The sequence below is a fragment of the Zosterops lateralis genome (assembly GCF_965231275.1).
Source record: "Zosterops lateralis genome assembly, chromosome: 21".
Classification (NCBI taxonomy): Eukaryota; Metazoa; Chordata; class Aves; order Passeriformes; family Zosteropidae; genus Zosterops; species Zosterops lateralis.
In genome coordinates this window covers 5,665,785-5,677,908 of record NC_139781.1, presented here as the reverse complement: position 1 = coordinate 5,677,908, position 12,124 = coordinate 5,665,785, and the positions used below count along the sequence as shown (strand labels likewise).

General features: G+C 50.9%; 1 protein-coding gene across 3 annotated transcripts in view; it reads right to left on the bottom strand.

Annotated features, from left to right (window-relative positions):
• Nucleotides 1-2,866: 2,866 nt before the first annotated feature.
• The window catches only part of DLG3 (discs large MAGUK scaffold protein 3), a 78,178-nt gene continuing 68,920 nt past the window's right edge, over nt 2,867-12,124 (bottom strand). For 2 of the 3 annotated variants that reach the window (XM_083876389.1, XM_083876390.1), the window contains exons 6-12: nt 10,831-10,872; nt 10,091-10,141; nt 9,209-9,310; nt 8,878-9,050; nt 8,201-8,310; nt 7,522-7,613; nt 2,871-5,817 (exon numbers count right to left, since the gene is read on the bottom strand). In XM_083876389.1, the coding sequence (XP_083732515.1) occupies nt 5,711-5,817; nt 7,522-7,613; nt 8,201-8,310; nt 8,878-9,050; nt 9,209-9,310; nt 10,091-10,141; nt 10,831-10,872 (677 nt within the window). In that variant the 3' untranslated portion in view covers nt 2,871-5,710. Of the gene's footprint in view, nt 5,818-7,521; nt 7,614-8,200; nt 8,311-8,877; nt 9,051-9,208; nt 9,311-10,090; nt 10,142-10,830; nt 10,873-12,124 lie in introns of all 3 variants that reach the window. The other variant, XM_083876391.1, reaches the window with a different exon arrangement.

Sequence of the window (12,124 nt, the reverse complement as noted above, 5' to 3'; positions counted from 1 at the left end):
ATACTCAGTTTGGTTTCTTTTATGCTACGGACAGCACTGAAGGTAAGTTTCAGAGTCTGCTGATAGCACTCATCTCTTCCTGCACATTTTTACTCAGTACATTTTATTCCAGGCTTAGTATTTACCAGAGTGCTAAAGTAGGGCAAGAATTCCTCTCCTGGTTGAATCAGACTGTAATTATCTGCATTTCCAGTGGCCGTTCCCAGTAGTAGTTTGTGTGCAATCACACCTTTGCAGGTGTTTGCTGGTCCAGGTTAGTTTTGCTACTAGAAGTTGCTTTACAGTTCAGTAACCCATCGGGGGTGACTGTGGCTTGTAAATATTTTTAAACCAGCAACAGCTGACCTGTAAAAAAAAAAAAAAAAAAAATAGAGCTATTCATTCCTTCCCCATTCTTATCTTTTCATTGATCCCTGATTTCTTTCAGCTCAGGGAGGCTGTGTGCTCATCCCTGGATGTGCAGATGGCTCCAGAGGGTGGCATTGCAGCAGTAGTTTCCTATTTATACATCACTGTGGAAGTTCCAGTGTGTGCTGGACGCTGGTTCTGTACTGCAGAGTCCTCCCTACTTCTGAGGACACAAATGGATCCTCCTGGGCAGGAGGTCACAAACTTCACCCCCTTTTCCCCAGCTGGTATTTTATGCCCCTTTTTTCTCCCTAATTGGATAACTTCTTAACTATCTGGGGAGAAGCAGCAGTGCAGAGGCACAAGGGAGTTGCAGTGGGAATTGAAGGATGGGTCCAGGGAGATTCTAAACCGACCATCTGGGACTGATGGGATTGTGGCTGCCCTGGGAAAATCGTCCTTGCTGAGAAGAGTTTGGGAATGGGGCAGGGCAGAGGAGATTCCAGCTCAGCTGCTGAGCCCCAGAGCCCCTTCCAGCACCGAGGCACCTGCAGCAGGAGCAGCGTTCTCCAGCAGCTCTCCACCGAGGCTGCACCTCCCACCACACAGTGTGGGAAGAGCTTTGCTCCCGCTGTTGTGGCTGCACTGAGGGTTAGGGAGAGGCAGGACAGGAAGAGGGGCTGGCCTGGCCCCTGACACTTAGAAGTGGCCACAGTAAGTAACCAGAAATGAAGGTAATTGGAAGAGGACTGAAGCTCATTAGAGGATTGGGCAGAAGCTTTTGTCAAGTAGAGCACTGGAACTAGGGGAGGAAATTCCACAGTCACCCCTGTGCTGAGTCAAGTGTGGCCCCAACCAGCTATGGCAGGTCCCATAAGTGCTCCCACGTGCTTGCACCATTCAGAGATGCTGCCCTGATTGAGTCTAACCATGTGTTATGTGTTTCCTTCAGGTTAAAAACCCTAGAGGTAAACAAGTGACCCTCATTTTGGAGGCAAGAGATATAAATAAACACTGAAAATCAAGGTGTACCCAAGGATTTTTGAAGGAAAGAAACAGCTTTGACACAATGATAACTTTACCTGCTTCCCAGCAGATGCTTCAGTGCCATGAATCCTGCTGTGACAGCCTGAGGAAAGCAGAGAACAGCAGTTCTTGAAGCTTGTGCTGCCAAGCATCATTAGCAACAATGGGCGTATCTAAGACAGCTCCATCAATGGGGAAAAAAAATCTTGAGAAAATTATAATTACATTCCTTTAAAGCCCCTCTTCCAGTGAACCTCACAGCACAACCTGTGCTCTTCTGCTTAGCTAAGTGAGCTAATTACCCAGAGCTGCAGACAGAAGCACAGACATGTTTCTCTATAGCACAAGCAGCTTACAGTATAATTTTCTAGAGGGGTCTTAGGGCAGATTAGTTCCTTGCCTGTTGCAGGCAGCTGTAGCAGGACATCTTGGGAGAGAAAAGAAACAGCTCCTACATTTCACAACTAGACAGGACCATTAGCAGGACCATGGTCTGCTATTTTCTGGGCCGGGACTTTGCAAATGTCCTGCTTGGCACAGCAACCAGGAAAATGGGTGGTTGCAGCTTTAACAGAGCAGGTTCCTTCTCCGTGCCACCCTCTTTCTCTTCACATGCTGGTTTCTCTTCCAGAGGCTGTTCTGCCTTACAGGAGTGACAGGGTTTATTTGAGAACATATCCCCGTGTTCCTCTCCCTGTTGAATGTTTCCTTGTCAGAGCAGCTCGAGGTGACATATGAGCTCAGGACACATCATGGTTTGCCAGGGGAGTTATGTCTGCAGCCCCTGTGTCTGTGGGGCAGACAGCAGCAGACAGAGTTTCTGTGCTGCTTCATCCATGACTCCAAATCCATCTTTATGCAAGCAAACACTTTGATTTTTAAGAGTGGTAATTCCAGCATCAGATCTGCTTAGCAACTGCTTAATCTCCCCGTGTTTTGTGGACAACCACCACCACCACCACCAGGCTGTTGATCTGATCAGTTAAAGGAGTTTCTAAATGGTTTTTAATTTGTCCAGTGAGCTACACGAACTGAACAGTCAGCAAACTCAATGCTCATGCTCAGCTGGCACAACATCCTTCTTCCCCTGAAATCTCAATTTGCTTCTCTTCTGTGCAGTTTGAAAGTAAAAAAGAAATTTAATGTTTTAAAACCAAACCCCTTCACCCTTCCTTCAGCTCAGCTAAATGACAAAGCAGATTCAGGCACAAAAGTACTGTGACATTCCTTGAACCACATTTGTCTTCCCAATGAACATTTCTCTGCATTTGAAGGTACTGAAAATTACACTAGTTGTCTTTACAACTTTTCTTCTCTCTGATATTTAAACAGCATGTTAAAACTGTAAAAAGAAGTTCTATATTAGCTGGACTATGTATTTACTTTGTTGTCTTTATATCCAATACAAGAACGATTATGTAGCAGCACATAAACCCTATTATTTGTAAAACAACCTCCCCACAATTCAAGCCACGATCCAAAATACATTCATGGTGTTGTGTCATCAGGCCAGACTTAACCTGGGTTAAAACAACCCAACCAAAAGTACTTTTCAGTAGCTGAGTTACACTCCAAATAAGCCCACTTCATTTTATTTTCTATTTTCTTTTTCTTGTTTTAGATTTCCTTTCCTTCCACTAAGCAAGTTCTCAGGCACCACATTTTATATTAATTTTTTTTTTTCCCTAAACCAGTGTCAACACTTCAGTTTGCCATGGAGAGACCATATCAAGAGTTGCTAACATCAGCACCAAAACAACCCCCAGATCTGGTACACAATGAAGGACTCTACAAGAAGGTCTCAAAGACAAGAGTTCTTTGCAACTCTCTGTTTATTAAAAATATATGTCTCCTTGGAAGAAACACTGTTAACCAACTACTGTTGTCATGATCGATTCGATACTGTCAGCTATGCCATGGAGTACATCATCTTTTTTTCTCCAGGTGACTTGACAGAGGGAGACAGGCTATTAGGAAAAAACCAGAAAAAACAAAAGAAAAGAAAAAAAAAAAAAAAAGACAAAAAAAGATAGGAATGTGTGACTAGCACCTTAAGGACTTTTGTTTCACTTACTCCACTTCTTCAGGGACCGACATTTATAGCAGCTGGAGCAGGACCAGCGGGGCAGGGGGCTGGATGCCCGACAGGAATCCATTGCCAGAGTTCTGTGTGCTCCTTTAGGGTCGGTCCCATCGATGGCAGAATCCTTCTGCCCTCCCCCTCTGTGCTCACGGCTGCCTCTCTCCTGCAGGGCTGTGTCCTGGCCCCAGAAGCTGCTGGGTCCCTGCAGGGCTCCTTGGGATGCAGGATGAGCAAAGGAAGCTTCTCCCCAGGGAGCACATGGACAGTCTTACAGCAGCTCCACTCATGCTGTGTGCCAGGCACTGACTGACACACTGGACCATCACCTTGGGGAGAGGGGACCACAGCTTGTCCCTGCCAAACAGGGGCAAGAGGAGACTTACCTGGTGGTGACCTCCTGTGCTGTGGGGTGTGGCACTGTGTGAGGAACAGCATCCACCAGCTCTTTGTGAGGTGGAAGCACTGGGACCTGAACTCTGAGTACCCAGCACACACTCCTCAAAGGCCACATCAGTGTCCCCAGCTCCACACAGGGGTCTGTCCCCACACTGGAGCCCCACTCAAGCACAGAAGACAAAGTGTCCTCAAAGACAGATGGGTCTCAGCTTAGGGCCAAGTGTCTTGGTGCCAGCAGTCACCTCTCTTGAAAAATGCCAGTGCCCAGGGGATGGGGCAGCTCTGCCTTCCCTGCCCCTCAGCCTGCAGGCTGGGGCACCACTTCAGGGCTTTGGGGTGGCTTGGGGGAGGCAGCAGAACCCAGTTTCAGCCACAGGATTCACAGGCAAGGTGACCTTTGCTGGAAGGACAGCCCTTCCCCTGGGAGAGCCACCCCTGGCCCCTGCACACAGCAGGGCTGGGAACTCGGCGTGGAGCAGGGAAGAGAGGAAGGTTTTCAATTCTGTTACTGATCTGGAAAATGTGAGTGTCCATCCAAGGCACAGCTGGGGGCTTTTCCTGCCAGTGGCTAATGCAGAAGAGAATGCCAGTGTGCTGCCACAAGCCAGAATGGGTCATTCCACCTGCATCCACAGGCACAGGGCCACTCCAACATCCCAGGTTTTTCACAGCAACACAGGACAGTGAGTACATTTGTTCCATGTGGCCAGTAAAGTATTTCTTAACTAAACACCACAGATCTAGATTCTATTTACAATAGAGCCAGCTTAAAAAATAAGTTAAAAAACTGGATTTTATACCCATTCAGTTCATCATTAACAAGAGAAAAATGGAATAATAATAATATTAACAATAATAATAATAATAATAATTAAAAAAGCCAACACAACAACACAATATGGTTTTGGTTTAAAATCAGCTTAAAAAAATAGAACCAAAAGGAAACCTCTCATGCAAACACATAAGGTTGTGTGTAAAACAATGTGCAATTTAATATGTAGTATCATCCATTCTCTTGCTCCGCAGCCTCCTGCTCAGTCTCTGTCTCCCAGCCTCTCTCAGGCCAGCTGCTGCTCCTTGCTCTGGTCCCTCCTGCCCAGGCAGCACCAGTCTCTGCCCTGTCTCAGACCCAGGGTGGCTGCAGGGAACTGGCCTGGACAGGAGAAGTTTCCAAAGCACCTGGTACCGTTTTGAGCTCTTCCTGCCCAAGTGGACTCCCTACGCTGAGTGGTTGGGACAGAGGAACTGAAAGAACCTTGCAATAATACAACACCTTTTCAGAGAGGTCCCTCAGATTTCCTAGTCCACATACATATATATATATATATAATATATATATAATATCTCTCCTCTATATTATATATAAATTACATATACAGATAAATAAAATGCTTTCTGCTGCCCATCTGTCGCACTGTTCAGAGCTGCTAGACAGTCACACTTGGAAAAAATGCCCCTGGAGTTCTGATACCAGCTCATGTGTTCAGAGTCCATTGCTTCACTTGTTTTCTTACATTAGTCCTTAGCTGCTTCCTCCCATCTTGATTCTTTGTTTAGTTAATAATAATAATAATAATAATAATAATATAATAATAATAAAAAAACGACCTTGAATGGGTTCTCATCTGTCTCTAATGGAGCAGTGGGAAGGTCCATGCAGGAATGGTGGGAACAGTCACGTGATGAATGGTATGAGTTCATCCCAACAAAAGAAACAGGACTAGAAAACTCAATTTTGCGACGATCTAAAAAAGGGAGCAGGAATAGTTTTCATATCCCTCCCCCTCGGGGCAGGGGGCTTGGATGGGTGGGACTTCAGAGATCTTCTGCTCACAGGGAAGCAGGTGGGAGACATCTTCAGAGTTTCTCTGGGGACGGGACCCAGATGTAGTGCCCGGATTGGTCCTCAATGATCTGTTTGATTTTGCTGTAAATTTCTTCAAGAGAGTCTCCTTGTACAATGGCTGCAAGAGGAGAGAACAAGCAAGACCTTGAGCACAGGCAGCACTACCATGAGTTATGAGAGCCTTCCCACTGCCCCAAAGGGCTGGAGAGCACAGCCAGCAGGGACTGAGCCAGGGGGTGTCAGAGGAGCTGCCCTGGACACAGAGGGTTAAAGCAGCACCTCGGTGGGGATTAGCCAGTGCTGATCCTGCCTGGCAGAGCTCCTGGCTGTGCTTAGGGCCAGCAGGGCTCTCACACCAGGCGGCTAATCAGCTTTGCAAACTGTGTCAGGCACCGCGCCGGGCCTGGCACCGCCATGGCTGCGCTGACCAGAGAGGGAAGGCAGGCCTGGGGCAGCTCACTGGGGTGCACCAAGCACCCCAGGTGACAGCTTTGTCCCTTCCCTCTGGTTTTCCTTCTGGCAGGCTGCTGAGGGCTCCAGTGTTTGCTGCTTCCTTTGCTATGGGGTGGGAACACAGAGCTCTGAGGCTGGGAAAGGCCAGCATGCAGCCAGTGCTCCCAGCACAGCCCCTGCCCAGCCCTGCTGCACAGCACAGACACAGCACCGGGCACTTCACTGTGCTGCTCACATCACAGCAAGATCCACATGAAGGGCCAAAATTTTCTGGTAATCCAGCCTGCCTCTGTAAGCCAGCCAGGACCATCCTCCAGCAACTCTGCTCCCTCAGTCTAAGCTGCTGGCACAGAACCTGTGACAGTGACCATCTCTCTGCCCATTACCTAGTTCTTTCAACACATTTCAGCCAACAGCATTCCTTTTGCACAGGTCAACATCAAAATCGCCCTCCAAGTGCACAGTGGCATGTGGAGGGCCTGCAAAACTGTGACATGTCTTCCTGGAAGAACAGCCAGGAGCTCTGGAGCCCAGGACAGGAGGTATGGGGAAAGCTCGCCATGTTTGTACCGAAATATTTGCCCAGCTGAAATCAATTTCTGGAAAACATCCTGCCTGGGGTTTTTCCCAGTAGCTGTTAGGTGGGTAATACACAGTTTGGCAACATTATCATTCCTCAACTTAGGAAGAAACAGCTATTGCACTGGAGAAAAGATGGAAGACCAGTTTCTCTGCCTCTTCACCTCCCTGTGGTTTTCCAGAATTAATCATGCTACAAACATTAGTTTCTTAATGCACAAGGATGCCTGTGCCATGAGCAGCTCATCTCAGCAGGCACAAAGTGTCAGCAACCCTGGACTGGCTCTTGAGCAAAGACTTCTTAGGAAGCAAGCCAAACTTCCAGTCTTTTTTGGTAGATGTTTTGTAATAACTCAGGACTGTCTCCACCATTTAGGTCACTAATTTTTTATCTTTCCTCTTTAGAAACTTCTCCTCTCTCTCTTTGAAAAAGCTCCCATGCAGGGAGTTTACTTCCTGTAGATTTGCAGCACCCTGAAACCCTGTGCTTCCCCTGCTCGGGGATTTTTAGATTTTTTTTATTATTGTAGACACTGGTGATAAGCTTTCACAAACTCAGAAAATCCTGCCTGACAACTTGTCTCCTCCTCTACCACTGGTTTACTCCTATCCAGTGATCTTGGAGCAGTCCCCTTGCAGAGCCCTCCTGGCAAAGTGCCATTTCTTTTTTGCTTTGATGAAGCTGGACATTTTCCCATGACCCTGTAGTAGGACAGTGCTGGTAGAGAGGTCACAGCTGCTGCATGGAAAAATGAAGTAAATCAGATACAAGCCTGCTCAGGACACTCACCTGTAAAATATTCTCCAAACTCTTGCTCAAGTTTCATGGCTTTGTCAAAGACCTTGTTGGCCTGTTCATATGTCTGTCTCCGGTTCATCTCCCTGCCATGCACAAAAAATAGGAAGTTTTTAGCTCTTTTTCTTAGCAATGAACAGAAGCAAAAATAGCCCACAGAGCCAGGGTGCCTGGGAATCCTCTGCTCACAGGAATGGAAGCTGTGCAGGACCCAGCTCCCAAAGGCAAGGCCCTTCCCCACAGACTCCAGGCTGCCTTGGCACTTCATCTCAACTTCCACCAGTTCTTCCCATTGCCACTTACCCCACCCTCTTTCACCACAGCATGGAAGGGAATTCAAATTCAGACAATTCCTGAAATTTGTGAGACCGCTGCAGAAGTCTCCTCCCTGCTTGCCTAAGTTTTCTCATCTTCATAAAACACAGAAATAAGCATTTTTGACCCTTTCTGACTTGAGAAGGGGTTTTCCCAGGCCCCTTGGTGCCAGCAGAATTCCTTCTGATCTCAGGGTCAGTCTCAAGCTGTTGAATCTCCTCACAGATAATATTCTCTGGTCCTACTGCTCAGAAGAACTGCAAGCTCAGCTCTCACATCCTTTCCAGCCTGCACTACCTATGGCCAGGAGCAGCAGGACAAGCAGCTGGAGAGGCACAGAGCACAGTGCTGCACTTACATGAGGGCTTCAATGGATTTTGGTTTGATGAAAATGGCAATGGGATAAAGTTGTGCTTGTCGCAACCTCTTGATAGCATTGCCAGACACATCCAGGATGCAGTGCTTCCCCTGGAAAGGAGACAGTCAGGATCAGACCTACCCACACAGTCTACTCTGTGTGGGAAACAGCTTGCTCATACAGATGTGCTTGAAAAGGGAGGAGCCACAGAAACGAAACCCCACTCCTGAGACACAAGCCAGCTCCCAATGGCCTCACATTCCTGCTTGCTCAGGGCAGGACAGTAACAATGCAAAGGGACTGAGCCTTTGTCTGGACATATGAAACTATTTACAAGCCCTGAGTAACTCCAGCACTCCTCCAGAGGAACGCTGCTGCTTTGAGAGCATCCAAGTATCTCTACCCTGTGAGCTCCTGAGCACAAGGCTGGGCCAGCAGTGCTGGGATTTTGGGTGGAGTTTGGACGATAGAGGTACCACGCTGAGGTAGAGTAACACAGCTGAGAAAAGCAGCCACATGGCTTGGCAGGACTCTGGAGGGAGGAGAGGCTCGTGCTGTGCTTGCTTAATGTGGTTACAGCCCATCATTAACAACACAGGGGAAGGAGGGAAACTGCTGAATGCGTGTGGGTCTGGGCTGGATGTATCCCAGTCCCAGGAATGCCACCTGACACTCACCCTCTCTGCCACCGCTCGCACTGACTGGATGCTGGTCCCATAGAGATTGTCATTGAACTGCCCAGCCTCTATGAACTTGTTGTCCTGGATGTCTTTCTCCATCTGTTCCCGGGATACCACAAAGTGATAGTCCTGCCCGTCCACCTCGTTGTCGCGCCGAGGCCTGGTGGTGTCTGGAGGAGAGCGGGCAGCAAGAGTGAACCCAGAGTGATGCACAACAAACGGGGAGGGACAAAACCCACCTGTGCTCCCAGGGCCCTCCCCACACCATGGGCCAGACCCTGCAAGGAGCAGAGCCACCACTCTCCCCTCCCTCCAGCAAGGGACTTACGGGGCACGCAGGAACCAAACTTGTGTGGGAATTCAGAGATGAGGTCATCGTTGATCCGGTCCTTTGTCGGCCCCAGGATGATCACCGGCCTCGCGTAGTGAACTGTCAACAAGAGCCACAACCTCAGGCCCCACCTATGACCCTACTGCCACTTTTGGCATGGACCTGCCCTCTCCCTGCTGGCAGTGGGGTGCTCTTGCTCACAATGGGCACCCAAAGGTGCCTCCTCCATGTGAGTTTATCTCCTCCTGGTCACGGTCAACATGTCCTTCCCATTTGACCCAAACCATCTGCGTGGCCCCGGGGAAGGTTCTGCAGGTCTCCAGGGTCACAGATCAGCAAAGCTGCTCCCTTGCTTGGGGCAGGAGCCAGGCAACCAGGACAGCTGGGCGAGGATGCCATGGAGCTCGGGGAGCAATGGGAGCCTAAGAGTCAGATCCAGCTTCTGGCAAGGACAGACCACTAAGGCTGGGACTATTCAGCCTGCAAAAGGGTCTGCAGGGTTTGAGCATCAAGCAGGGTTAAAGGCTGTGGGCTGGGGGAGGGTTGCTCTGCAGCAGGGACATCTGAGGCAGGAAGGGATAATCTTGTCCTCGGCTGAGGACTAAAGCCCAGCTCTGTTTTAGCTCTGGATCTCTCCCTTGGTCTTGCATACCATAACACAAATCTTTTCTGTCGATTAAAACTGGGCAGTGGAGGACCAGAGGGAAAGCCGTGCACGCCTGGCTCCCCTGCTGCACACAACACATGAGACTCCACTTGCATCCACCCAGTGCCCTGCTGGTATGGCAGGAGGGGAGGGAGCACTGGACACCCTGGCTGTGCTGGGGACACAGGTGGCCACACTCGAGTGGGCACGGGGCACTTCAGCTCAGGACTTACTTTCTTGCCGCGTCACTGGCTCGTATGACAGGATGGTGTCCTCTTGTCCTTCTGCAACAGAGCCAGGGGGATGCAGGTGAGCACTTGCAGCAGCTCTCCAGCCCCTCTGCAGCTGTGAGGAGCTGGCTCCTGCCCCTTCAGCCTCCCACAGCTCTGGGGACACTCCAGGCTGCCCCCATCACTCCACCCACAGATGTGAAGCATGACGGGCATGCAGTTATGAGCCCTTGAGCCACTTTAATTATTCATGTCCCAGCTCTGGGTCAAGCCTCCTCTTTCCCTCCCCCACCGCTGCAGGCTCTCAGCCCACTGGGACATAGTGTCCTCCCTGCAGGTATTTAGAGGACTTCCTGGGGACAAAGGGAGCATGTACTACAGCAGGATCCCATGCTCTTGTACAGGCTTGGGCTCCAGGAGCCATCTATGCTACAGGCCTGGCCTCTGGCCATTTTGCTTCCTGTAGCAGGCACTGAGGATGGGGGATCATCATGGCCTGGGAACCCACCACCCTGCCTTGGGGCAGAGCCTTGCAGCCAGGAGAGAGCAGTGAAGCAGGCAGGTTCACTCCTACTCCCCAGCCCCTGCTCTCCCTGGCCGCAGCATCTCAGTGTCACCAGCAGGAAGGACCAGCCTCAGAACCACCACTGGGACGAGACAAGATGGAAGTGCCCAAACATGCACACTCACACGGGGACACACACACGTACATGGGGCGGGAGAGCAGGTGCACACACACTTACTGGAACTGCTCTCGCTGTCACTGGTGTTTGATGTCACGCCCTCTGCAAAGCAACCAGAGAGATCCCCTTCAGAAGGAGCATGGGCAGGAGGCACAGGGGCACCCAGGCTGTCACCCAGCACTACTGACCAAGCACAGGACAGCACTGGCCTCCTGAAAAACCTGCAGCCCAGCACCCACTGGGACGAGTCTGTGCCACATGGGCAAGGGCGGCATCTTTCACCCTTTGTTGGGAACCCAGGGACATGCAGGGGGATGCTTCCAGGAGAAGACAGGGAGGCCAGGAGGGCCTGCCTGGCAGATGTGAAGGCACTGGGGCTTCCCAGGCCCAGGGAAGGTGGAGTGCACAGGGAGGGGAATGCTGGCAGGGGAGCAGGTGCAGCATGCACACAGCGGGCAGGGGAGGGCACGGCTGTGCTGGCACAGGGATGGGGGAGCCTACCTCTGGGAACGGGGCTGGGACAAACAGAGACAAGACAGTGACAGAATGGGACAGAGTTTGGGGCTTTGCTTGCTCAAGGCTGATCCTAGTGCTGCGACCACCCCACAGAGGCTTGCTGGCCGCTGCCTGCCCCAGTCAGGCTCTGCACTGCTTGGCAGGGAACTCATGCCTCAGCTGGGAAGACCATGGGGCTCCTGTCATTATTCTGCAGCTCTGCATATGTGGTAACCCAGAGAAAGGTGGGAACACCTCAGAATGTTGTCACCCACCCCGTTCAGAGCAGGCCCATCACGGCCACTTCCCACCCACACTGGCAGTGGCTCCGAGTGTTAACGCAACAACCAACCCAGACAGGAGCAGGACGAAGAGGATGAGGAGGTGCAGCAGGCACTTAGGGCACGGCCAGCACCCCCAGGCAAGCTCCCCACCCCGCCCCACGTACAGCAGCGGCACCTGAAGCCCCGCAGCCTCCGGGGGCACACCGGGGTCCGGCAGCGCAGCAGCACCCGGGGCTCCTCCTGCCCCGCAGCCAGGGAAGCACAGCGGCCCCGGCCAGAGCCCAGCCACGCCCCAAGGCACCGCCAGCCACAGGAAGGGAACAATGCGCATCGGAATTCAACTTACTCAGGTTCTTTGCTCCATAATAATCGTCACTTAACCCAGGGAAGTCCTGATTTCACAGACAGCAAGAAGGGGGAGAGGGGGAGAGAAGACAGCGCAGGAAAGGGGAGTCAGAGGGATGGGGGAGACAGAGCCAGACCAGCATTAGTGACAGGAGTGCAGAACGGCCCAGAGCTGCAACTGCAAGTGAGGTTAAATACTTTCAGAGCTGACACCATCAGCCCGCTGCCAA